The 27,900-nt window shown below is 46.7% G+C and overlaps 1 protein-coding gene across 1 annotated transcript in view; it reads right to left on the bottom strand.

The window, feature by feature from the left end:
• Positions 1-27,900, bottom strand: part of TTC28 (tetratricopeptide repeat domain 28) — a 238,031-nt gene that overhangs the window by 12,179 nt on the left and 197,952 nt on the right. The window contains exons 12-17 of the mRNA XM_067306781.1: positions 26,367-26,532; positions 17,526-17,666; positions 9,865-10,009; positions 4,057-4,236; positions 2,205-2,925; positions 325-449 (exon numbers count right to left, since the gene is read on the bottom strand). Coding sequence (XP_067162882.1) covers positions 325-449; positions 2,205-2,925; positions 4,057-4,236; positions 9,865-10,009; positions 17,526-17,666; positions 26,367-26,532 — 1,478 coding nt within the window. The remainder of the gene's footprint in view (positions 1-324; positions 450-2,204; positions 2,926-4,056; positions 4,237-9,864; positions 10,010-17,525; positions 17,667-26,366; positions 26,533-27,900) is intronic.

The raw sequence follows: 27,900 nt of genomic DNA on the forward strand, positions 1-27,900 counted from the left end.
TAAAGCACAGACTCAATTCAACAGCTATTGCAAACAAGATGAGTCTGAGGAAGAGTTTGTGACAACACAAGGTAGGATTTGGTATCTGCTCTGGAAACCCCATCAGGTATCCCACTCTTTTCACTGTGACCCAGAATTTCAGCAAGATATTACCTTGTGCTAAGGGAGAAAGGTTTATATTCAAGTGCAAGTGATTAAATCCTGTTGTTTCTCTTCCCAGTCATTCACAGATGCACACCCACAGGTAGCATCATCTCAGGACTACATAGGCTGCAATGCCCCTCCCCACGCCAGCTCAGTGCTATAACGTTTCCTTTCTCCTACCAGATGTAGCAGGACACGCAGGGCATCTCGTGCCCTTTCGGGGTGCTGCAGAATCTCAGTCAGGGCCTGTCCTACCAGCGAAGAAGGGCTGTTCAGCTTCACATCACTCCCGATGAGCATGAAGCCTGCAGGATTCAGAATAAGAGCTTTTCAATCTTCTCTCATTACAGAAAACTTGCAAAACAGAGGCAGATATCCCCTGACTTTTCAGACTAATGAAATAAATGGTTCATTGCCCTCTGCAGAGTTATATTTTTCTCCCTAGAGCAGCTGTCCACTTACTCAGTCCCATAGACTGAACTTCCAGAAAGCTCCCTGGATGTTTCTTACTCTTCTTCTCTATTAAATCAATACTGTTCTCCTGTTCAAGCAAGTGGAAAAACGCTGTATTGCAGCTAGACCGGTCCTAGCATGCTCCGTGTCTGCTTTACAGCAGCAGAAATCAATAGATGCTAAACAGAGCCTAGAAACAACAGAAATCAGAAAATGGAGAGCTTTCCTCGGCTGGGTCAAAAACCTGTCTTGGCTTACACACTGTATAAACGCTTGCTTCTCCAGGCACCAGCACAGGCAGCTCTGCCTGCCCCTCCTTATCCATTGCCGCTGGACGTGGGGCTGCCCAGGCTGCGGTGCTCTCTGGGACTCGCCGCTAATCGTCAAAGTGGGAAGACTGGGATATGAGTATAGTGACTTCGCTCACAAATCACAGAAGCAGTACTAAGACAGTTTGAGCAACCTTGCTTGGTGGTGATGCTCAGAGCCCATGTTCATACTCATTCTGTTTTGCCTGGAACTAGGTCAACTTTTTTTTTTTTTTTTTAAAAAAGTTCTTTCCTTTGAGACAGCAAATTCTTAAAAGGAAAAGAAAATACAAATTGAACTGTGGTCTCTAAACTAAACCCAGCTCCCATCTGATACTCTCTGAATCACATCCTAACACTGGACTCAGCAAGCCTGAGATCAGTCTGTCAGACTAACTCCAGGTGTCCTCTCTAACAAGCTGTAGTGAGCTTCCCACTCCTCCAGCCACATACACTCTACATCAGAGTCATACGCACAGCAGCTGTCTGATCCAAACAATCAGGCATTGCTGCCTGCACAAAAGGAAAAAAACATTCGGAGAATGTTTACAGCTTTCAAGAACAGGACTTGTGTTGGGAAAAAAATGCAGCTTATTTACAATTATCCCAGTAACACTGCTGAACTCCAGGACTTTGTCTTTCTGAATCTCAACTCGCTAATCCAGCTGAGAGGGAGCGAGCACCAGCACTTCACCCTGGGTCTGCTTACACTGCTGGGAAGTTTCCACTGGAGGCCAGGGAAACCTTTCTCCTGACAGGACCAAACGAGTGAGACCTCCAAGGTTTACGTCATGGAAATCACAGCTGCTGATTGCTGCTACTGCTTCTAGAAGTACTATTCTTGCCTCATTACAGAGTCAAACCTACATTGTCAGTGACAAGGTTCTATAACTTGGAGCAAACTCCAGCTAACTATCCCAACTGTGGGGGAACTAGGCCCCAACGCATTTCACCCATGCAGCGAATGAGCTTTGTATCATGCCTTATGTCCTTCCAGTCACTGAGATGAAACACACTTCATCTCACAATTACTTTAAATCGTGAAATCCATAATCTACGTACTGTACGCTGTGAAATGCTCAAGTTTTCCATGACATTGACATTCAGCCCCACTTGGAGTGGAAGGAGCAGTCATGGACGGCATAGTCTGAAGCACAGGGGATGACTCCTGGGAGACCATGGGCAATACACGGCTCCCAGCCACCTGCTAGCATCATTCCTTGCTTAACATAAGCAATTTGGCATAAGAGCCCTTCCTAGAAACCCCATCTTGTTTATCAAAAAGCAGATGCTTCCTACCTGCCCAGTTGGATGGATGTGAGAACTGCTTGCTGCTCTGTACAGTTTTCATCGCTTCTCCAAGGGCTGCACTGGCTTTCATCCCATTTAAGAGGGAGGAATAGAAGGCATGCACAAACATTTTGGAAGCAGCCACAGGAACAGGCCAGAGTGACACTAGGACACACTGAGCCCCAGCAGCCAGGAACGCTCTGGTCAAGCCAATGACCCCATCAGCAGTGACTTTGCTGTTGGATTCTTGGTAAGATCCAAGAACCACTAATTTAACAGGAAGCCGCAGATCCAGGACATCAGCTGCTGTGAGCAGAAACTCCTGAAGAGGAGGGCAGTCTGAGATGCTCTCTGCATCGCTGGCATCATCCTGCATCCGAAGGGATTCTGGGATTGTATAGGGGTTCCCAAAAGAGCTCTTGCTGCTGGCTGGATTGCTGTCAGTGTTGGGTGTCAGGACCAAAGCAGCCAGCTTCCAGGAGATGTGGGTTGCAAAATGGACACACTCTGCCTGAGAGAGGGCACTCATGACCCTCTCTTTTGTCGCTGCATTGCCAACTAAGGGTTGGCAGCCAAGTAACTCAGACACCATATATGCCTCCTCTTCTGCAGAGGGCATAGGTCCCCACAGCCACCTGTCCATAACTGCTGAAGGGAGCTTGGGATTTCCTATGACAGCTGCCATTGAGGTAGAACTGGAGTAAGTAGGAGTATTCTTCCTCACGTGGGACTACAGAGAAAAAGAGAAACAGAAAATGGGGTTCAAAGATCTGCCTGCTGGGGTGCTGGTTGTAAAATATGCTGTATCCTTGGCTCTAAAGAGTAGTCTGATTGTTGTAATTATAAAAATGCTTTGCATTTCCTTGGTTTCTTCCATTCAGCTATTCCAAGGAACAGCTCCCACTCAACTCCAGTCAGGGTTTCTAACCCCATTTCTTGGGTGCAGAAATAGATAAGGATAGGAAAAAAAAGAGACTTAGCCTAGATCACCTTGGAGGGCTGTAGCAGAACTAAAAGTATAAAGGAGATTCCAGTTTCCCACCTTATGGGAAAAATTATTTGTAATCACTAACCGGTTTCTCACACCTGTATTTCAAGGACCGGTATCACCACTGCCAGCAGCATGGTGCTGCATGCAACTGATCACTGGGGCCTGATAAAGAACAGAAGAGACTAATCCCCCCATCATTAACAGTGACAAAGTTCAGACCCCTTCTGCTGCTCCAACGACTGCGTTTAACCCAGTGCAAGGCAAGACACACAGTAGGACGCTGCTCAGCAAGAGCAGATGTGACTAGGTCATTCTCCCTGGGGACCTGGGGCCTTAGAAAAGCTGAAGGTTGTTGCCAAACATCAGCATGAAGGTAATTCCTCAGGATTTGCCTGTGGTATCAACCTTGACTAATGGCTTCAGTATCATGAGACATGAGAGGCCTTCTCCACACAGAGAGCTGTCAAGTAGTCAACTGTACCAGGAGTCTGCTAGGACGCAGTGAAGTCAGCAACGAAGCTCAGTCTAGATCACAAACACCTACATTTCTGCAGTCTACCATGGAGGTCCACACCCTAGGACATGGCACCCTTAGAGGAAGATATCCAAATGATCCACTCCCCCTGTCCTCCCCAGCATGCTTGGGACAGTGATCTCTGTGCTGCAGGAACTACACCAGAATCTACTTCACACCTGTGGTGCTCAGCATGCTCCAGAACTGGCAGCGCCTTGGGAAGGTGGTACATCTGTGGTTTCTAGTCTATCATCAGGTGCAGCAGGACACAGCTGCTGCTATTCTAGCATGTACCGGGACCTGCACCTCACGGGAGAGGGTCTATGAGAGAGAGGTTTTACGAGGCAATGCCAGACCTTGGAGCCAGGGTTCAGCGACTGGATGGATGGCACTGCAATGAGGCTGAAGCGCTCATAGAGGTACTCATTGGAGGAACTGCCCTTCAGAAGAGCAAAAGGAATGAGGTACAGTTCTCCCTCCAGAACCAGGATCAGCTGACGGTGGCGGCCAACAGGACCACTGGAATGCATCAAACCCTGAAAAGGAAAGAGAGATCAGTTTGGTCCTTTCACTGCCTCAGTCCCGCAGGCTGCACTCTCCAAGTGTTGGGCTCTAGTCTGATCCCACAGTTTGGCAATATCCACCTCAGAATTACTCTTCATGTGCACGCATTTGACCCCAGATGCTGTGACCAGTGAACACACACTGACATTTTGACAGTTGTATAAAGCTGGACTGTTGCTTTTATCTGTGCATGGAAGAATCCCATCCAGATGAATGAGCCTCGAGTTCACTAATGTGCTGTACAGCCCTCAGCAGTCACAGCCAGCCTAGGCAAATTTGCTGGTGTCTAGCCTCATCACAGTACACCAACTCCTTCCATTTTGGTGTAAACTCTTAGTTAACCCCAGCCACCTGTGTCTTGTTAATATTACCACCTCATGTTTTGAAAGAACACTTCTTCTGGTATTGAATTTTAGAACAGCAGCTTCTCCTATAAAAGCATACAATCCGCAGACAGATACATGTATGACCTGCACTGCGAGATGCTTGACACTAATCAACCCAGAATCAGAAACGGGTTTAAACAGAAAACATTTTATGGATGGAGGAGTGAGACAGGCTGATCAATAAACAGACAACATGCAAATAGGCATATAACGTGATTGCTGCTTCTGGTCCCATGTTACTATGGTAATTTCATTCTTATTTATCTAATATGTCTTAAAAATAACTAGTTACCACCCCAGGGAAGGGTAACTCCAAGGAATCAAAATTTGCTTCCACTTGCAAAATTGCAGCAGAAAAAAAAAAAGAAGTCTCAAGGACTCTGATGCAAAATGGCAGTAAATTTCTACACAATTCTGTGCCTTTAAGCTAGAGCAGCAGATACAGCTTGGCCTGGTAAATTAACCACTTAGGTAAAGAATGTGCCTTTAGCACAAGCTTGGATGAGACCAAGTCATCAACCTGACATAGTTTTGGAGTCGACCAGTTCAACTAGTGTTGCTCTATTTCCCTCTAGACTGCCTTTTCTTCCTAAACACAAGCTAACTTTGCAGTGTTCACTGCAGGATGGAGACAGGGACCTAGTAGGCAGGACTGCAAGTTCTTCTGAGTGACACTATTTTGATTGTCATCAGATGTAGCAAACATCTGTTTTGACAGGAGAAGAGCAAATCAGGCTGCTCAGCTAATGGAGACAGAACTGCCTCGGTCCATTCCAGGTGGATTTCTGAATTACTTTCCAATGTTACCTCTTCCTACTGAAAATGCTGGCTTCAACACAGCAGCAGTAAAACAAGTTTATTTTTCAAACACATGACTTGTATTTCATAAATAATAACCTAAAAAACTATCTATATAGATACATCATTCTTGGAAGAAATAATATCCAGGTTCTGCCTCTTTTCTGTTATTTATCAAACATTACTCTGAGTTCCTTGTTTTAGAGCCAGTGTATTTCAATCCAGTCCCCATTTGACAGGAGAGATAAGAATCTTCTGTCTGAAAATATTTCTCCACTGTCAATAGCGAATGACTGCCATGAAACATCTGATGGAAAAACAAACTTCTGGAACAAAGGGGTGCAAGAGCAACACTAGAAAATCCTGAAGTGAGACATGCTGAATAAACAGACAATGTGACAGAAAAGAAATTGACACTGTGCATTTTGAGGGTGAATTTTACTACTTGAGACAAGTTTTACATAGAGAGCTCGGATAAATGCACCCTGGTCCTAGCGCACAATTCCTTCCCTCCACCTTGGTCAGGGTCTATCTTCCACATTGGAGAGTGACGTACTGACAGCTGAGCATTAATGTGAAATGCACTGACCCCATCTCCCTAGCAGTCAAAGCATAGCAGGAATCTGCAGTCACTCTCGAGCTTTAGCTCTCAGGCAGCAGCAAAGATGAATGAATATTAATAAAGAAACAGGAAAATCAGTCTGGCTGTCTCCTCCAGAGGGAGTCTGAAATACCAAATCAGGTCAGATATGAGGGAGAAAGTCACACAGTAGAAAGCCGAGCATAGACAGTGAGATGCTTTTATACTTTTTGGCTTGTAAAGCGGTAACAAAACTGCTGAAGGGTAAGAAAATTTTCTTTTAAAAGGAGTTAAAAATAGTTGCTGACCTCTTGCTGTTTCTGCTGTCCTCCTTACAGCTTCCCAACTCACCCCACTCCACTGACTGAAGGCAACGACATGGGCTCAGTCACTGCCGTGCAGCTGCCGGGGACCCTCCCGTGAAACACGCCTGCTCCGTCCTGACTCGCTCTTTGCGGGCGCCGAGGGCCCAGGGAGGCTCCCCAGCACACGCGCCTGCGGGGAACCAGCCTGCACGCTCTGCGGCTCAATCTGCCAGGCTCCATCCAGCCTTGCCTCTCAGCAGAGACCAAACTGACAAGCAGCAGCTTCCCACCAGGGGGGCTGTTGTTTTCTGGAGATGTTTTGAAGGTTTTTCTTGGTTGTTTTTGTAGATATTCTGTTTGACTTCCTGCTGCAGGAATTTTAGCTGTTGGCAACAGAATCTAAGCCATAGTGACATGTGCTTTGCAGAATTTTCCATTTGTATGGAAAACCCCTAGACTTTAATATACTTTCTTTTTCCCATGTGTTAGGGAGAGAGAAATAAAATTATGAGGCTCATTTGCATTCATATACCTCCAAGAATTATTTTTAGGGGTGAGTTTTAACAAAAAGAATCTATTCAGTGAGAAAGAGGAGCAAGGGTTGAACTGCAAAGCACAGGAACCTGTGGTCTGCTTCACAGTAACAATACAGGCTATGCCGGTGAAGATGGAAAAGTCTCTGGTGCCTAACTTGTTGGGAGCACAACGGTGCCGCGTTAAGCCTGCTGACAGCTGCTGGCTTGGATGGGCCTCTAATGTGCAGCTAGTGCTGCTATAATCAGAATTTTCCACTATGATGGGACAGCCAGACCACATGCAACACCTGAACTACATTTTCTTAGACTGTACGCTAGCAAGAATCCTGTATCTGATAGTTCTGCACTCTCCAAAAGTCCTGCCAAGCCCAGTATCCAATATCTTACTGGAGACGTAGCAATTTTAGGTAGCAGTCACACAAAACTACCAAGCAATACTCAACCACAGTTATTCCTGGCCTGGAAGGAGAAAGGAGGGCTCTTGGAGTTTGAGCCGAAGATTTCTTCCCAACTTATCATACCTATTTAGACTATGGCAGATGTTACGTGCCCAGGCAAAGCTATTTCAAGGACATTGTAGCAGAAGACGTAGAAAACCAATAAATGGCTTTTTCTACCCCTCCAAAGGGAAAGGTTCCTTGCCCTGCAAACAGGATGCACATGCACTTTCTGGAGCAGAACTGCCTGCTATCCAAGACCTAGGACATAGCCAGGACACCGAGCAATCCAGCTTCCCTTTGCATCTCTATTTACTGGTCATCTCTTTGATTCACCAGCACAAGATGTTTCCTTGCCCACACCCTCAGCGCTTGAGCCAACAGAAGTGCCCAGATGCCAGCAACAGCCACGTTCAGAGCACAGTCTGGGTCAAACCTTGGGATACTCAGTCAGTAAACCAAAGCAGGACTGCAGAGCATGCAAACACAGCCATCCATCACTGCTGCTAGCACCTGGGGGCCCTGGCTAGGAGCATTTCCATGCCCCTGCAAAAGCACCAACCTATAGGAGGGAGAGAGCAAGTCCAGCATCACTTGGCTACACACCTGGCTGTCGGGGTGGTACTGTGTGACATTCAGAGGCCCAGGGTGGGTCTGTGGTGCTGCCAGCCTCTCTGTGCTACCGCAGTGCAAAAGGGGGTGGGAAGAAGGAAAAGGCTGGAGGCGGCAATTCACTGAACTGTCTGCACCTTGTTTAGCAGCACTAAAAGGAAACAACAACTGGGCTCTGAGGACATAACTTTACATCTCGTTGCAGCGGGTATGGAACATAAATCAGAAGCAGCTATTATAGTCCTCTACTTAGAAAGCTGTCTGTAGCTCTGTTCACTTCATTTTAGAAAGGGCACTGCCAATACTGAAAAAGCACTCCAGACAGTGCAAGGAACAGCTTGTATGAGGGATCTGGGAAAAAGCAGTAACTGCTTTGAGCTTAGAAAAAAGGACCTTGGGAAGGTAGAGGAGAAGTGGAAGGGTGAGCATCAGTCACTGAAAATACAGAGTCAACAGCAGAGAGGAGAAGGATGTCACAGCAACAATGCAGAAAACTCCAGGGCATCTGTTCAAGCATTCTGCTAAAAGGAAATCCGCAGCTTGCCCAAGGACATGGGTAAGAATTCATCATGACCTTCACTGCGTAGGCAGTTATCTTTGAGGCATGCCTGCACTAGGGACAGTGGAGTGCACACACTATCTACACCATGGTCCCTAACCTAGAGTTTACCGGTCAGACAGCAAGCAGGCAAAAGGGCAGCAGAACGATACAACGCTCTGGAGAGAGGCATCAAAAGCTACTGCCAGATGGCTATGACTTTCATCTTAACCATTCTGACCTTTGAATACAGAATTTATAAGAAATAAAAAAAATAAAGACTTTCTGGTTTCATCACTAGCTGCATTTAAGTTTCGAAATTTAAGAGAAAGCAAAGACAGTGCACAGACTTGTCCACTGCCTAAGGATACACAGAGACAGTGGTAGAGCTCAGGTGCCCAATAAGCTTAAAATTGCAAGAGAGCTGGCAAGCCTCATAAAATCCTCTGTTCTATGTGCTGTGAAATCTCACCATGTCTACTCCAGGGTATATATTCCTCCACATGACTGCAGCAGCTCTGTTTGTAGGTGCTGGCAGAAATGGTGATACATGCCATCTCTTGTAATTGGGGTGTGGAATAAGTCCCTGTCACCACTTTGTCCAGCAGCAGCTTTCTCCTTTCCCATGGAGGTGGCTTTCCTGGACATCACCTTTCCTCAGGGTCACTGTCCTCCCCTCCCCTTCTCCCAGGCTTCCCACACTCACACATAGAGTATACACCAGGATATTCTCCAGTGTGACATATTACCTCTACAAAGATGACAGAGGAGGTCAGAGACAGCATGCAAAATCCTGAGATGCGAAAAGTGGAGTGTGGGTAGGTGCTCGTGGGGGAGGGAACATCATAAGCAAGGAGACTGAATATCAAGTACACTTTTTTTTTTTTTTTTTTTTTTTTTTTGTCTGCAGGGATAGGGTGGAGGGCACATTTTGTGTCTCCACAGGAAAGAGAAGCATAAATTGGCGGAACTATTAAGACAGTGAAGAACTCCCTTCATTTCAGATGCAGGCAAACCACTCACACTGCTACATCTCACAACATGGGCACATGTAAGATAACTCCCCTTTGGGGAACTTTCCTGTGTTGAGAACAGTTTTTCGCTCTCCCTGACCTATTTGGCCCTAGGTAGCTCTACCAAATTTGCCAGCTTGCCAATTAGTGAAACAAAGATACGCTTCCTACTGCAGTTCATCAGAAGCCCTATACGTCGGCAGCTGACTGGAAGTAGTATCAATGACAACATCCCCTGTTTCCATCTCCCAGCATACCCCGTCTCACCATCTGGGAAGACCAAGTGACAGGCACCTTGCCTCAGATACAATTCCCAAGCTGTCTGTCCTTGCTTTCCTGCATCACAGGGGATTTTGGTAAGTGAAGCTCTACATTTGTCCTCACTAAAGACTTACTCCTTCCATGGGTCCTATCAATAAGTCATAGAGCGCACGGAGAGGGGGCTTGGTGAAGGAAGTCTGCCTCCTTGGAAGAGAAGATGTCCCATCCTTAACAGGAGACATGGTACTGCTGAACAGACTGGTCATGCTCTGACAGCTCCTGTGGACAAAAGACAACTGAAAGGTTAGTTGCAGAAACCTGAAGACCCACAGCAGTTTGCCCTGACATCATTCTGCTGACCCTTCAGCCCAGCCCAGGCCAGCAATGGTGCTCCATGAGATGCTTCATGCCACAGCTTCGTTATCCCACTCAGTTTCACACCGCAGTAAACAATGACACGAATGACAGGGCGAACAAGCTGCAGACAGCAGCTTACGCTTCTGTGGTATTTCTCTACAAAATCAAATGCCCCAAAGTGCTGTTCACAGTATTTAATTACATACTTGTGTGTAGTGATTGTGCGCAGGCAAACGTGAGAGCCATTAACAACTGACTACAATCACAGGAAGCTTCGGGGCACTTTGCGCCAGCTACTCTGGCATGGAACTGAAAGGAAATAAGACAACAGGCAAACACCAGGAGGTGAGGATTACACCTGTGCTTGCCGTCTCCCCTCTGAATGGCCCCATGAAGTCAGGGCTGCTGCCTTTGGGCGCTGCCTCTAAGCATCATCCCGAGCCGTGCATGCAGGTTAAACTCCATCTCCAGCATGAAAGCTGATCTGAACTCTGTTTTCCTGACAGCTTGCTCATTTCCTGCAACATTGTTTTGCTCCCACTTTCCTGTTCCTTGGGGACAATGGCAATACAAGCTAGGGTTTCCTTTATTCGCTATCTGGCCATCTCCAGCCACTCTCTTACAATGCTCACTGCCAAAATTCAATCACAAACAAAGCTGCCTCCAAGCACTGCCCAAATACCATGGCACAGTTCCCTTTCCCTACACCCAAACAGGGCTGATTTTGTTTCCTGATGATCTCTTCTTCATGCAAGCAGCAGAAAGGGACAATTCTGGGTTAATCCACACGGGCAGAACTCTACACACATTCTCCTGGCATCGGCCACCAAACACTGGCACTCTGAGGAGACTGAGACAGCATGGGCACAAGAAGTTATTGCTCTGTCGAGGAAATGACATTGCCCATTCTGGTCTGCCTACTCTAGCACTCTGTGCTCCCCAGAATAGTTATCTTGGGCTTGTGGCCATAAACAATCATTTTATGTGAAAAAGATAATTTTTCAGAAAATTGTAGCAGGTGGGCCATAAAAAAGGGCAGGGGGGAACCCAGGCATCGGACAGTAATGGTAGTGCAAGCTCTGAAGTGCAACCAGAGTCTTCACCTCGTGCACAAAAGACCATCTAAGAAGGAACACATGCCCTGTTGTTCTCCAAGTGCTGCAAGCTTTCAGTGGATGGTTCCCCATAATCCCAGTCCAGACCATATTCTGGTGCTGCTGCACAGGGAAAGCCTCCTTCCACTTGCGGTCTCTAGAAAGCACACTGCTGCTCTGCTTCTCAAACACCTTCCAGTGCGGTTTGCCCTTCCTAGCTTACACAACAGGAAAGAAACAGTTTCCTGGATTCAGGACCAAACCCATGCTGCTTTATCAGGATACTGGTCTACAATGGCATTTTTAAGGATCTTCGCTCACGAGAAATGCCTTGTTTCTATTCCTTACTTTTATCTCTTTCCTTGATCAATTCCTGGCTATCAACACCCAAAAGAAGCAAAAGTAGAAACAGAAAGTATTTGCACATCCAGGAAACTGAAACAAAACTAAGTGTCCAAAAGTTATTTCAGTCAGTGAGGTGTATTAATACAGACTTTTTCAGTTGACTGTATATCTGCTACAGGCATATGTATCTGCACAGTGTCTCTTCATATTCACAAACTAAGCCAACATGCAGGGAAAGACAAGCAGAGCAAAAATATTGCACTCAAGAGCGCTCCTACTGTTCCTGACAAACCACAGGCTTGGGAAATACCTCTAGCCTTTTCTGACACATACCAAGAACCAGATTCAGGAAATCTTTCACCCTTCTCTGTCTCTCTACAACTGCTGAAACCAGTCTCCAGACCAGTTCACATCATGTCTAAAACCCATTCACTATAGGAAAAATGATGCTACCAATCATGTTCCCCACTAATACGGGGTTTTACGTCTTACAGGCCAGCAGGAGCATTTTAAGAGCACACATAGAAGCCCGGTGACCAAATGCCCACACCTTCCAGTACAAACTGGGATTCCAGTGAAAGCCAGGGTGAGCTGGAGCAACTTGCTGCTGCTGGAAACTTGAGCTGGGTGACTTGCCCAATACCAGGCTCATGCAGAATCAGGATGGACTCAGCGCAGCATGCTCCCCTTTGGGCCCCTCTGCCGAGCTTCCTTGCAGGAGCCGACTGAGCCAAGCACGCTGTGCACTGCTCAGCTGCTTCCTTACTTTATGTAACACAGGTTTTAAAATCATATGAGGAAGTAAAAACTATGCTTTTCCCAACTCATGCTCTTATTGTGCTGTGCTCCGAACCCTCTGAACCCTTCTGTGCTCAGAGCACACCCTTCTGCTCTATCCTGTCTGCAACACCCCGCCAGCAGGGCAGGGATATCCAGCTGCTGCTCATTCAGGAACCAGTGAGCACATAAAGTCCTGGGCCAAGAACAATAGTCCCCGACCTTCCTAAAAAGCAGCTATGTGCCAGCAGGTGGCAGTCGCTAGCCTCTCTTTCTGTATTAACTAATTTTAACAGACTAATTTATTACAGGGAATAGGGGCTTGATTACTCTAATCAGCAGAGCCTCCTTCATCTTGGTTTTGCAGCCAAGCAGCTCTAGATTTATCCCTTCACCACTCAGATTGTTTTTTATTAAAACAAAACCAAAGGGGTATCATAAATCTTTCACATCCCTTGCCCAAGTGTTTGTGCACACAAGAAAGAGTGCAAAAATCCATAGAGGGAGGCTGGATCTTTTGTAGAAAACCCAGCAGACCTGGAACCCTGGCCAGCTTGCTCCTTTTCCTCCCAAACCAGTGCAAACTGTTCTCCAGGTGGCTTGTCGTGTATCTGCATCCAAGTGATTTCAATACAAGAGGCTCTTCCGAATCATTTGGCCAAGTGTCCCTTCTACTAAGTGCCACTGCTAGCTTCTGGGGTGCTGCACAGCAGCAAGTCTGCGCTTTCCACCTTTCTCTTGCAGTGTCCCCTCCCCTGATTTCTGGAACAATAACATCTCTCATTGAGTCTCTGCACAGACTCTGCAGTGCTGCTTATTTATCACCCTTTGTGCGAGGGAGTCCAACCCTGCAGCAAGCAGAGGAAACTGCACACACTGGGACTCGGGACCGCCCGCGTATAATCAGCATTACTCTCCTTCTGCCCTTTGTCTTGAAGATGCAGGAGCAAACCAATGACCCTACAACACGCCCAGAGAAAGGGTGGGGAAGGAGCTATCATGTAGGCACTGAGCTCAGACTGATGGGGCCTACTGTCAGCCTCACAGGACCCGGCCTTGTTCACACAGGATGAACACGGCTGGGCCCAGGCAGGAAAGAAGGGTTCACACTGGAACCGGCACAGAGCTGCTCTTGCCCTGGCACCCAGGCAAGGGAGTCAGACTTATGCTGCAGTGATCTGACAGCCTCAGAACAACACATACCCATCAGATCTGTCATCCTCCAAACCTTCTTCAAAAGACCTTCCCCAGAGATGTAGCCCCGTGTCCACATTCAGGGCCTTCACACACTCACAATACCAAGCTGTGGGAAGCTCCAGAAAACATTCAGATAGGAGTTCCCTGTGGCTGCTTTCAAACATCCACAATTATCTCCAAAACCCACCAATGCTTGCACAAAACCCACAGACCACCCAGCACAGTCTGCTTGTGTGGTCTGTCCTTGGGTAGCCTCGGCGCTGCACCCTGTACAGTGCAGAACCAGGCAGATAAGAGGCTCTTCAGCCACTGCTTCTGCATTTGCCTTCCAAAGACCTCACTTCATTCTGGGCCAGTCAGCACCCTTGCCGCTCTCTGAGCCCTCTGCTCCCAAGGGGTCAGCTGCATGGTTCTCCAGTGCAAGCTATCCAGACCCGAGGGCACTAACGGGCCCTAATGGCCCTGACCAGCCTTACCTGGGGCCTGCACCCACACACTGCCCACAAGCCCAGGAGCTCTATTGAAGCTCAGCCCTGGCTGGCAGTCCCGGCCCTGCTGGCTGCTACCACGCTCAGCTCCTGGCTCCCCATCCCTTGGGGAGCTGCCAGCCTTTGCTGCACCCTCACGTAAGCACAGGCAAGAGGGCCAAAATCAAAACAACAGCAGGGTCCCACACCAAGAGGAGAGGGGAGATATGCTCAGATATCACACTGGTTACTAGGATGAAACCCTGAGCAAAAAGAGATGAAACTGCATCTGCATGATGGCCGTACTCTTACTGCTGCTGAGGCTCCATATGAATTATACCACCTTGGGTTATGTTCTTTTGTCTGGCTCCATGGAGCCTTTGGCCTTATCAGGGCACCAAGCTTGCTTTGGAAATCTCCAGCTGTGCACGTGGAACTGGCCATGGACTGTTGTCTTTGCAATCTGACTTGGCTGGAAAAAAAAAAGCTCTTTGCAATTGTAAGGTGGGCTGGGAGATAACAATGGCCTTGGCAGAAGTGAATTCACACCTCAAGTTATGTTGCTTCTCTCCTGTTTGCCTTTTACAGTCTCTCACTACGCTGCATTGCAAAAACTGCCCTCTGGGAAATGCATATTACCCTTTGAGCAGTGGCAGGGCTGACTCCCATGTTTTCTGCAGGTACAGGGAAGGAGGATAAACTGGGTTCCCATGATGGTGGAAAGGCCGAAGAAAAGGTTGGGGAGCTATATCTAGAGGCTGGTAGTGATCAGCTTCCCTGCTTGAGCAGAAGGAGATGAGCAGAGAAGAAATCAGATTTTACTCTAGAAACCTGACAGAAGTCTAGTAGACCAAAGGAGCAGAAAGAGAGAAGCTGCTTAGCACATGAGCACCTGGGACTGTCTTGGGAGCTACATCAGTGGCATCTATAGCTTAGACAGCTATTGCCCAGTTTTGAGATGGGGCAGTCAGTATCTCTTCAGTGCTCCTTTCTCCTCCAAGGTCCATTCCTTCCCAAAAGTTCCTTAAGTGAACTGCCAAACCCATTTTTGTTTTTCTAAGCAGAGATGCCAAAAAAAATCATATTCTTCTCTGTTTAGAAGCCAGATTCACCAAGTTACCTGATGACAGCAGCCGGAGGAGGCACTCGCCCCAAACCAGGGGCTTCCTTGCAGTCACCCACCTGTCACCAGACATGGAAACTGAACGGCTCCACACAATCCCAGCATTTCTGAGGCCTCATTTTCTAACATGGGACCTTAACAGCATGTGCAAACCCTGTGCGTGAATGAATTTGCACTGGCCTCAAGCCATGCAAACTCCCTTGAAGAGCTCCAACATTCAAGCACAAGATGTAAACACTGCATTCAGGCTCCACATGAGGAAAGCAGGGCTTGCTTTGGCAGTAGGGAAAGCAAGCACTTATTCTCATCTCAAAGCAGGCCCTGCTCCTCCTTGTCCCCTGCAGTGTAGAAGTCAAAGCAGAGGCCATAATCTCAGTCACTGCTTGGTAAGGCACAGTATTACCAACCTCTGAAGCACTGCAGCACCAACAACCCACTCAGCACTGACATACAGCTACTTAAACTCACCCCAGTGCTAGCTGGCAGAAAAGCAATTGCACAGATGCGAGCTGGAGCCTAGAGCTCCAAGATTACAGCTTGTGCTCTTCCTAACTGTTCAATTCAGTCTTTTCCCAAAGTTTGAGAGCTCACAACCCCTTGTTAGAGCTGCAGGCCAGCACAGAAAAATGCTGCCGGCTCCCATTTCATTTCTTAATCTGCTCTCTTCCACGTTGACCTTCGTTGGCTTCCTTCCTACAGCTGCAGGACTGCTGTAAGAATGTCTCCTTGTTGTCCCAAGCTCAGTGTGCTGCATGCCATGACCTGCACCATTCTCAGCACAGCTGAATTGGAAAGAACCATATAGTAGATGAGTAGGCCAGCTAATGCTTGCTACAGTGCCCTCCTAGACTCTGTAGCCTCTATTTTAATCATCTATGGGACTGAAGACAACCTATGTACAGTAGGCACTCAAATGCTTGGCCAGGACTGCAACATCTGCCCTGAATTCAGGGCTTAGCAAGCTAGATGTGGCAGCATTAGCTCTGCCACTAAAGCCCCCAGAATTCCCCACCTGCAGACAGAAGGTGGGCAGGCAGGCAGGCCACACAGCAGTGTTTTGCCGTTCTCTTGATCTCAGTGTGCACCATGAGAACATCAAAGTTCTGGCTGCTTCTTGATGCTCTTCTGAAGGTGCTTTTCATAAAGTACTTAAGTTTCCCCATCCCTGAGGTTCTCCAAACAGTTTCAAGCTAGTTTCCTGACAAGGCACCTGAGGTAAGCTCCTTGATATGGCTTTTAAGGCCATGCACTTGGCTCCCAAGGAGCAGAAAGACATGCAGATGCTGCGCGGTTGGCTTCTGCAGTGTTCCTGGGGATTAGCACTTCTTGGAGCAGAATCAGAGTGTATTTCCCCCCCAGGTAATTAGAGTGGGGGGTTCTCCTGTTCATCCTCTGACCCTGATAAACTAGCAAAATGTCTCAGCAATCCTGGGGGAGTGCCTGTTTGACTCCAAAGTAGCAAATACTGATAGTTCATCATCATTGCAGCACCTTGAATAGATATGAATGTGGATTCTGGAAAGAAAAATAGGGCAGGTGTTGATGCCAGCAGGCAACTCCCAGCTTCAAGGGGATGCTGCTGCACAGCTCACAAGCTCCAGTGAGTGCTCACAACACTGCAGCCTGACCCAATTCTCTTTTCCAGCTGAGAAAGACCTGGTATACTCTGTGCTCAGAATCTGTGCAGGAGTACAGATCCAGCCAGAAACCCAGCATTACTTCCTTCAACATCACACAGCCTCTCTCCCTGAGGGGAGTGGTGACCCTGGAAAGATTCCATGTTAAATTTTCATTTCCAATGCTTGCTTTAATCAGCACAGTGATGTGACAGACTGAGATCTGAGCAAGTTCTACAGAGGCAGAAAATAAGTGGAAACCAAGCAGCTAGGCAGAGCACTGTACCTTGAAAATGCAGCATATTCTCAGCTAATTACTATTATAGTTAAAATTAATGGGAAGCAAACGTTTCCATGAGACTTCTGAAGCAGAGTCCCAAACTACACACCTCACAGACAACAGGGACAGAGTTCCTCTGCAATTGTTCAGACAGTCGAAAATAGTGCCTGTCCAGGAGAAGAGGAAATTAAAAATGCCCACCCCTTGGGGCAGTTATCAGTTATCAATTGCTGATAAGTCCTTGCTAGCTATCACCTTAGGCTACTGAGTCTTACCTGGAAATGCAATGAGATGCCACTCCAACATCTCCCAAATCAAACTGCTAATTTCCTGGGTGAAAATACACTGTCTCTGCAACCATGAAGGACAATGTCAGTTTGCTGCTCTGTCCTCTAGAAATACCACAATAAGGAGACCACCAGGAAGGGCACCAGCTGCACCTGAGGCCCCTTTATATCTCCTAGTTTAAAGAGAAGCCTGTCACAGAGATGTCCCTCTGTCTGCCTGCTGATGCCCACAGTGCAGTGCTGCATTGTCACCTGTTCAAGAGGTTGTTCCTGCTGACCATCCTCAGGAAGCCAGTTGGATCAGTCATTGAGTTCAGCTTGTTATTCATCTCTTCAAACTGTTGGTCCATGATATCCCCAGCTTCACTCTCAGTCTCGCTGCTGGCACAGGCTCTATAGAGAAAACAGCAGGGAGAAGGAGTCATAGAGGCATGACAGAGCAACAGCTTTGTGACAAATGCTTGGCCAGGCTGAGGGAAGATGGACTTCAGACACCACCTCACCAAACACTAAGGTCAAATCTCTCCTGAATGTCACCACTCCTCCTGTCAGGCATGGCTACAAGAGAATAACAACCTCATCCCCTCCTCTTGCTGTGGGCATTCACAGATCCAGTCTTCAAGGATTTAAAGTATGATGCACACTGATGGAAATCTAGGACCCACGTTCCCATGCCTTGCAACAGGTACTGATTCCTGAAGCTCTACCACAAGCCAGAAAAGTTGAGGTCTTGGGGAAACACCAACTCAGCCCACAATTTGCCTAACAACTTCTGTTAGTGTGTCCTTTTCAGACTTTCACAATAACAACTCCAAACTCTGTATGTTCCCTTCACTAGCAAAGCTCAATATACAAAGGGGAGATGTGTTGCAGCACCTATTATACAAACAGGGAAAGCAGCACGGGGCGGGGGGGAAGACAACTGTGTCAAGGCCACTAATACACAGCAGCACAGTAAGAAACAGAGCCCAAATTTCTACATTTTCCATCTCCTGACTTTAATATCTAAATTAGCATCTTGGTGTAGATTTTCTATCAAATTGCCAGAGTAGTATTTTCTTTTCTTTTTTTAAAGGAAGAAGGCAAACACAACTACTGTATGTGCATTTTAACAACCCCTCCCTTTAATTTAATAAATAATTTGCATATCATATGGTGCATCACAAACCTTGGAATTTACACACTTAAGCTAAACCTGCTATGTTGCCTGCTGAAGCTGCCCCACATCTCACTTGTTTCATTTTGCTGGGTTCCCAACAGCTTTCCTCAAGGGCACATTTTCCAATAAGGTGTACACGAATCCCATTAATACACAACATGCACTTGTGTAGGCAACTACAGCTGTCCCTGCCTTGCTGTATGGACCACAGGATGTCTTGTAAACATATTTCCAGGTCAGTATAATTTAATTACCTGAAAGAGTAAGTCCTGACAAAAGCCAATCACTCCTTGAACACTGAATGGGGGGGCTAGCTGAACAGCAGAGGAAAAAAAAAAAGTTGAAAGATTGTCAACAGTTGCCTCCTGCACGTTTTTCTTCCAGCAGCAGAGAAGTATGCTCACTCCCGAGCTCTGGCACAGTTTTGCTTATTGCTTACAATGTGTATCTGGCACTCTCTAAAGAGGCAAAAATCTTGAGTTCATGCATCTGGGAGAGCAGGTCATATGGTCTCCCCAAAGAGAGAGGAATCTGTCTCAGCACAGGTTTAAGCAGATTCTCAAGTCCCTCATACTTTATTTTTGGCAAGTATGTGCATTTGCAGACTCGGTTAGTCCAGCTGAAAGCAACTGTTTCCAGAACAAAGCAAAGACTGCCATGTAAAACTTAATGCCATCACAGCAAAATCCTGATGAAGCAGGTCATGGCAGCATTCCTCTTCCCAGGAGCAGGAAATGGGAAGATGTGCCACCTTGGAGGGGGCAACAGTACCTACGATCATGATTACACCATTACAGAAGGGAAGGGCACTTAAGTGCCAGCACAAAGCACACCTACAGTGCACTTGAGCAAGCCGTGAACTGTGGAGTCAGCGTCAAATAGAAGTTTTCACATTTGTGCTACCCATATTTAACTCCCTCTGCTCTTCACTGGTGCACAGAGGACAGCTCCCAGGGACTGCAGACCGCAGTTTCTCCTGGGGGTCTGGTGTGCTAGAGTACGGCGGAGGTTAGCCATGCTGGGGGGAAGCACTTGATACGTACAGGGAAAGAGCTTCAAAGCAGAACATGACGTTCACCCACATGGCGTGAACAAGATTTTTTTTGATTCCCTGCACACAGTTTTGAAGTGGGAAGGAGCTTTTGCCTGTGATCATGCCAGGCCAGCCCAGCAATCTCAGAGAGGAGCATTAAATCCTGAATCTTCAACCGAGAACATACTACTACCATTACCACAAAGAGAAGAGGAAGCTGACATCATAGGAAGTAAAAAACTCATCCCAGAACTTAAGGTTTGAAGGACTCCTTTTGCCAGGAAGAAAATCTGTGATGACAAATGGTGAACAGAACTGAAAACAGTATCTGTAAATCTGCTACACAAAGAGTAACTGCAGATTTCAGCTGGGTATATCCCTGACTAGAGGGTAAGATTCAATCATCAATACCCAGAAAAGGATATAAACATGTAACCCTGTTGCTATAAGGAAAGGGTAGATGAAACCAATTCACTGTGTTTTTTTTCCTCCCTTCTTCTTGTCAACATTCACACCTTGGAGGGGGTAACTCTACTCTTCCACAAAGAACTGAGAGCTCATGGTCCACATGCATGCACATGACAGAATGGGATGAAGGCCAACATCCTGCAACTCATCTGCTAAACCCAGGAAACATCAAGGCTGAAGCTGGGGGGAATTAATTTTTGAATTTTCCTTTAATGGGAGCCATACAACTTGTTCTCAAACAAGACTTGAAAAACGTAGCCCCTAAGGGTGCAACTGAAGCTAACAGAAGCAAGTGTGAAGGAAGCTACTTCCTTGTATACATCTGTTCCCTTAAATTTTGAGTACTCAGCTCATTGAGAGTCCCATTGCTCCTTCCCAGAGACCTTCACAAAAAGCCTAGACTAATACGCAGTCTGTTACTGCTCACAGTGAAAAGAATAATCCAGAGAGCTGTAAAAATATTTGTTTTTCTTGAGAAAGGCACTTTTAGAATCATGAAAGGCTGTGCACCTTGTCAGAAAGTACAAAAAATGCACCCAAATGAGACACAACTGTAAGTCCAATACACACAGATTTGGGAATCACTGGAGGGAAGAGTTGACTGTCACTGCTTTTTGTGGCTAGCAAACCTCTCGTGTGAGGCTGGTGAGTAATGTCACAAGATGACAAGCTCAGACTGAGTTTAGTACAGAGAGAAGACCAGTCCAACCTGACTGCAGCCCTCAGCTTGCTGTACCAGATGCACTATTCTGGCTACCAATAACAACTCTTCGTGCTCAAAATCTGTGTTACAGATACTGCCAGTATTTCAGTTAACACATGCAAGGTTTGCATTAGCAAGGCTCGTTGCATCCCTGAATCCCTCCTCTCACAGGATTGCTACAGCCTTTCCTCCTACAATGGCAATACTGAATGCTCAGCAACCCTCCAAAGGACTGTCCAGACTCCAATATCAGGCACAGACAAAATATATCTCAGTGGAGAACATCTTTAACTTGAATCAAGTACCATGTTCACCATAATTTTTCATAATAGAATTGTGGATTTTTTCAACTTGTTTTGTATCTTGTATCATCACTTACAGATAATCAGAGTTATAGTCACAAAAATGTTTATGTATGGCAGCAGAACAATCAGCAGGGGTAAGAAAATCCCTGGGCAGCTACCCCAAAGGAGCAAAAACCCTCAGGAGAGGAATTAAACCTCAGACCCCATGTCTTTATCTACTTCCTAGCTGCAAAGCTCCATAAACCACACAGATCTCTCTGACACGACTTCTTTCTTTGGAGACCAGTGCAGCAAAGCAGAGAAAATGGCTCAAATAAGTTTCTTCCTAGATACATGCCTCCTAGATACATCTCAACCTAGAGATCTCTCTCACCTCTCTCTCATATCAGTTAACTTCCTTCTCGTGTCTGGGAGACTTAGGGTTTATTTTGTGTTTTCCTGTCTCAGGGCATGGTTTAACTTTCCTCCTCCTTTGCAACCTGGCCAAGCCAAGCATGGCCACCAATCTGCTTGTATTCTGTGTCTGCACCTCTTAAGAAAATGCCATGGGTTATGGACCGCTGGGTTTTAGTGCTCTGAACCAGCACCTCAAAGACTTCGATCTGTCTTCAGTCTGTCACTGTGTGAAGATGCTGGGACTGTACTGCTTGTCTAGCTCTTAAAGGATTAAGTTAATAATGTTAATGATAATAAGGGTGTCTAAAAAAAATCTCTAGTGTCTCCAGGAACCCACAAATAATTTCTGTAGCAGGAGCTTGGCTTTTTGGGAGGCAGATTTCCACCAAAAGGTGGATAAAAACACCTTGTGTTCATTAGGAGGCTGACATAGTAGCCATGCCACTGAACAAAAAACAAACAACAAGAACAAAGAACCCCGAAATCATTCCCCGTGCTGGCAGTGTCCTGGACAGGCTCCTTTCTGGTAATGCAGGTGACAAGCTTCAGTAGAGAAGTTGGATTTAACACCAGTAATGGCACTCAGGCCAGAAGACTCTATGCAAATACAGACAATTATTGGGAAATGAACTCCATTCATAAATCGCATATAAACGTTTAGCCAGCTGCCAAGACTCTTCCAAGCAGCACACTGATACACAGGACCTTTCTTTAAATGAGCTTTCTTTGTTAAGGAGTGAGCTGAAATCATTCTAGGCCCAACTAGTGTCAGTCTGCAGATTTTTTTCTTGCCTGTTTTAGAAGTGACACAATTATTTTTAGCTCAGGCATTCCCAGCCAAGCAGGAATACTGGCTGCATTTCAGGGTTTGGACACTTGAATGGGAACACATTATTTCTGTTCACATTTTCTCTCAGTGATTGCTTTTTTTTTTTTTGCTATCTAACCCCATGCACAACGCAGCAAGGAAACACTGGATGAGTTCTGCACATTCAGCCCATGGCTGCCCAGCATTAATCAGTTCTGGTTAGCATGCAGTTGGAAAAACAGCAGAGGAGCAAAGGACAAAGCAATTAGAAAACACCATCATGAAAATGTCTTTGTGGAGCCAACATGTTTTATTGGAAGAGACTGACTTTTTCGAGCCAATTTCACCTATCACTGCCTATTAAGAATCACACACAATGCCATTAGTGAGAGCTCATCAGGGGTTAAAAACAGGTCTTCGCTATCTTTGGCGGGCCTAGGAAATCTGAAATTTTCACTTTAATCCTATCTTCCTTATTAAGGTAAATCGAATGGCCACTGTAAGGCTATGTCCCACGAAGCCAGGCAGTGGCTGTGGAAACCTGCTCCTCACCCTGGCACGGAGCCGGGCGCTGCCACGGGATCGCTGGGCTCAGAAACCTGCTCCTCACCCCGGCACGGAGCCGGGCGCCACCGCAGGATCGTCAGCAGTGAAACACAAGCCTGGAGAGGCACCGAGAAGCTAATGCAAATGCTGTTTGCTCACGAAGCCATCCCCATCTCTCCTGGGCCAGGGAGCCGCCTGTGCTCCATGGGGTGGAAATCTAAAGACTAATGACTTTAAGAGCCACTCTGTGTCTTGGCAGCACCAGTGATGACCCAACATCCAAACTGGAGACACTCCGAGGCCACCCAGCCCTGCCACAGAGGCGGGTTATCACACAGCTCCCTTCCAGGGACGAGGCCCTGGAGCACCTTTCCCTTAGCTGCTCCACCTCAGGCCACGCACCGGCCTCTTGACGGAGCTTAAAACAGAGCAGCAATGCTGTCTCATTATGGTGATTTTTCCAGATCAATCCTGAGCACGCTGCCCCAGTCACACCTGCAGCAGCAGCCTAAGGCAGGAGAGCCAGGAAAAACCTGACGGAACCGTCCCACAGGGCACAGCCATGTTGGAGCATGACCACCTCGCCTGTCCCACGGGGCACGGCCACCTCAGAGCACAGCCCCCTCGCCCATCCCACAGGGCACAGCCACGTTGGAGCATGACCACCTTGCCCGTCCCACGGGGCACGGCCACCTCAGAGCACGGCCCCCTCGCCCGTCCCATGGGGCACGGCCACCTCGGAGCACGGCTCCCTCGCCCGTCCCATGGGGCACGGCCACCTCGGAGCACGGCTCCCTCGCCCGTCCCATGGGACATGGCCATCTCGGAGCACGGCCCCCTCACCCGCCCCACAGAGGAAGGCCACCTTGCTCACCCCACGGGGCCTCCTCCTCCTCCTGTGCCCACCAGCACCATGAGCCCCATCCACCAGCACGGAGCCCTGCTGGCCTGAGGCACCAGCGAGCAGGAGAAGACCAGGTCTGAAATCCGGAAAATCTGCCCCAGATTAGTGCTGCCAACCTGTCAGATATTTACAGCGGCCACAGCTCACCTTTCCGGCCCGAAAAACTCCCAACGCTGCGCCCGTACGAACAGGGGAGGACGCTGTTTCCCAAAGAAGGGCAGGCAAGCTGCATTCAGATCTTCACCTACCCTTATTAATTAATCCTCATTAGCATAAGAGAAGCTGTTGGGTTTCCATGAGGTGCTCGTACTGGCCTGCCTCTCGGCGCATGGTCATCGCTGCCTGGGCACACCGCCAGCAGAGGCTCTCCCGCGGGTGTCCGGTGTCATCTCCCGGGGAAGCAGCGAGGCTCCGGAGGCCTCAGAGGTCAGGCACTAAGCGCGCAGTGTCAATTCTTGCCTTGTAACCCAGTGCTCAGGCTAAGCCGCTCAGCACCGACTCTTTGAACTAGTCCTCCAGCTGGCCTGAGCCCAGGACCAGGCTCCCGGAGTGGGGGCCGGGATGAGGGCCCTGTGCATTCGCTGCCCAACTAGCAGTGCCAGAGTCTCGGGAAGCGGAGATACGCCTGGCACTGTGCACCCGTGGTCTGTTAGATACACACCTCTTCCCAGTCCTTCACAAACCCAGCCATTTTTTCTGATATGGAATATATATGTGTTAGGCAGAGTTTTCTCTTCAATTCCCTAAAGAAAGGTAAAAATGGGAGAATGTGGCACCGCAACCTGAACCTGTTCTGCCTTGCAAACCCTTCAGGACACATTCAGCATCCCATCACAGACTGACATTCTTTAATTCACTTTGAAATCAGTGAAAATGATGAAAGCAATCTCCTGGGCCTAAGTCCAGCATCTCTGATGGCTTCCAGCTTCCTTCTGGCAGCCTGAAGCTCCCATGCAGGGAAAAGCTCACCTTCCCGGCTGAGTACAAGTGTCCGCAGCTTTCTCAGAGCTTCAGCAGCAGCAAGCTGATTGAAACCAATTTCATTACTCACTGGTGCTGGGGACGTAATATAACCAAGTGTCATGTTTCCCTGACCCTGAGGAGAGAATTAATTTATCTTTAAGAAATTGGAGCAAGTCCTGGGGAAAGCGACTGGGAAATTCGATAACATTTTGTGTAGTTCAAACACCTTATGGGAAACTGCAGGACTAGGCTTATGTTCTTATTTCAATCCAATGGAAAATTCTAATCCTGTCGGACTAAAGTGTGAACATTAGGGGCAGGAAGCCAAGGACATTGCTGGTGAGTAGACTACAAAGCACATCTTGATTTTATTGCTGCCCTCTGCACAACAGTGGTCTAACTGACACCACTGCAGTGTCAGGTATGTGACTGCACCTACTGCTTACAGTAGCTATCACAAAAGATAAATAATGATTTACTGTATTAGAAGAGCTTCAACAGTTCCACTATCGCCCATAGAATCTTGAGCACAAATCAATTCTAGGATCAATGCCTCTTTCTTGGCCAAAATCGTTACATGGAGACCAGTTTCTTGTGTGCAGCTACCACCGCCCCTTAGGAGCCTGCAGGTAGCTCAAAGAGGACAGATCTGAGTGGTGGTAACCTCTAACAGGGTGTTAACCATGAGTGGTGCTGGGGTGGCACTGTTAGTGCTTTCGCCATCACAGCTAGATGAGGAAGAGGACATTTGTACCCTCAGCCTCAGGGACTCGAGAGTAAATATCTCACAGATCTCAGTGTTGTAGGAAAAGAGTCAAATGCAAAACAGCTTCAAAAAGACTAAAACATGATATAACCTAAAAAAAGCCAGTGCCTCCATTCACACCAGTTTTGGGGGGTGGTTATAGGTATGTATTGGCTGAGTCAGATTCCTTTACATTAGTAGTAAATTAGACTTGCAAACTGCCAGTGTTACTAACCCACTCAAATATAGCAATTTATGACTACGCAGCAATTTTAACAAGCTAAATTGCACCACATCCTTTACACTGTATGATTCATTCACAAAGAATGTGCAAGGACAGGGACATCTCTGACTCTACTTTTCAGAATGAAGCACTTAGAGAAAAGGTACAACTTGCAAATATCAGCATAGAAAGTATGTAAGTATTCAACCAATCAGTAAATCAAAACAAATGCCACAAGAGATCATAAGCGTGAGCTCAGCTAGGCAACAAAGCCTCAATTTGGTTATTCACAATAAACACACAGGATAAAAAAAAAAATGAAGAAAGATAATTGTGGGACCTATCTGAATAATGAATTGGAGTAAATCTCCTACCTGTTTGCTGAAATTCACCAGATGGATTAATTCACTGTGAATTGTTTACTCCGCTTTAGCCTCCAGGGAACATATTTGGAGGGGGTGAAGGGAGGGAGGAAAACCCTACGGTATTTGCAAAGCCTTAGGAATAAACCTTTGAAGGGGAATTAATTAGACTGGTAACTATAAGTAGAATGGAATCTGCCCATATACAGCTAGACACAAAATCTGCCGCATTTTCCAATCTACGAGTTCATTACTCAGTCTATCAGTTCAAACCTTATTTGCATGTGCATACACAATTATTTGCCAGAAAAAATAGCCATGGATGCAAAAATAAAGCAATTTTGTTGTCACTGCATTGAAAATTTGCCCTCCTCTGACCCACAGTTCTCAGACTTCTCAGCCATTAGCTCATCCCAGACTGTTAAGAAATTGCTTTCAGGTGGGGGAGAGAAGCAGGGTGTTAACCCCCCTAACTTACCGGCTGTAGTAGGATTCCACACCCAGAGCCTCTCGCACACTGGAGATGTACAGTTCCAGTGTCGAGTTCGTAACTGTTTGCAGGACCATGTTGTTGGCTTCAGGGAAGTCCCCTGCGTTCTCCGTGAGGTTGTCACCCAGATAATACTCGTGAAACTTCAGGATTCCTGCAAGGCACCAAATCATGAGGTTATTGCTGCAGGGGAGGGAGAGCGCTGCCAGCGACTGCCCAGGCAAGTGGTACAGTCCCTAGCATTTGGCATCTCCGGAACAACTGGGACAAAGCAATCTGTGCCATGTCTCCACAAGGCTTTTACAGCATTCTGTATTACAGCTTTGCTTTTAAAGTCTGTTTTTGTACTTTGCAGATGATGGCTCAAGGGTATGAAGGCTGAGCAGTGCTTTTATGAGACACTCGGAATGCACTTGCTATTGCAGCAGCCTCATATAAATTATAAAGCAGATGTTTCTTACAAGCATCTACTATGGTAATACACATTTCAATAGCTGCACATGAAAAATATCTATTAATATTCTCTGATCATATAAATTGCACATGGCTCAAATATTGAACAAAAATGTTATTACTACAGCAGAACCTCCTCATGTTGCACAAAGATTTCATTTCACCCATATGCATGAAAATACATTAAATACAAAGAAAGAAAATGGTGGATTAATGCATATTAAAATATTAAAAGTTAGCATTTCACAATAGGCAAACCAGATAAAGAGCACTCACTATTTTGGCAAGAATTCAGCTATTACTGCAGATAAAACCTTCCTCCACTCAGACTGGCATATTCTTCCTGATATGATTAATTCTACAGTACCACTGCCTGTGATCAACAGTAAAAGGCTGCTCTGGATGCCCTGCTTGCATTGACAACATAAATTATTAAACCTGTTAACAATAGCAGGGGAATAAAGAATAAAGCAACTCGTTCTGCAGCAAGATTGACAAATATAGTGAAGGACCCAGCTAAGAGGCTCTGAGGGCACAATCCCAGTGGGATAAGGAAGATCCTGGGCTGCTACTGAAGCTACTCTTTCCATCTGCATCAAGGGAACTGAGAAGAAATCAAGAAGACTGTTTATGAAGTCTGGTGGCAAATCATGTACTTCTGATCAATAAAATTTTAGTGCACTCGATTTGATCTCAATACTATAGAACTACTGGCATTTTACTGTGCAAACTACAGGACTAAAGAGCCAATTAGTGCCTGGATGCATGGCAGGGTGACACCATCTTACCCTTATACATGCAATATTGGAAAATACCCCCAAAAAATCATCTTCCAATGACTGTCATCCCATCTGAAATCAGGCATTTGTGAATGCTTGCTTCCCTTCCCAAAGCATTTTCGGTGCAATCTAAATTAGTGCTTTTTATCTCTTTAGCTTTGTCATGGTGAAGGGTTACAATTATTAAATTATATCCAGAAAGAACTCATGAGAATTTACAGTCATCACTTTATTAGATAATGAACAGCATCTGCCTGCAAAAAGCAATCCTCTTCAAATTAATCCTCCCT

This window comes from Apteryx mantelli, chromosome 17 (genome assembly GCF_036417845.1).
Source record: "Apteryx mantelli isolate bAptMan1 chromosome 17, bAptMan1.hap1, whole genome shotgun sequence".
In the NCBI taxonomy this organism is placed as follows: domain Eukaryota; kingdom Metazoa; phylum Chordata; class Aves; order Apterygiformes; family Apterygidae; genus Apteryx; species Apteryx mantelli.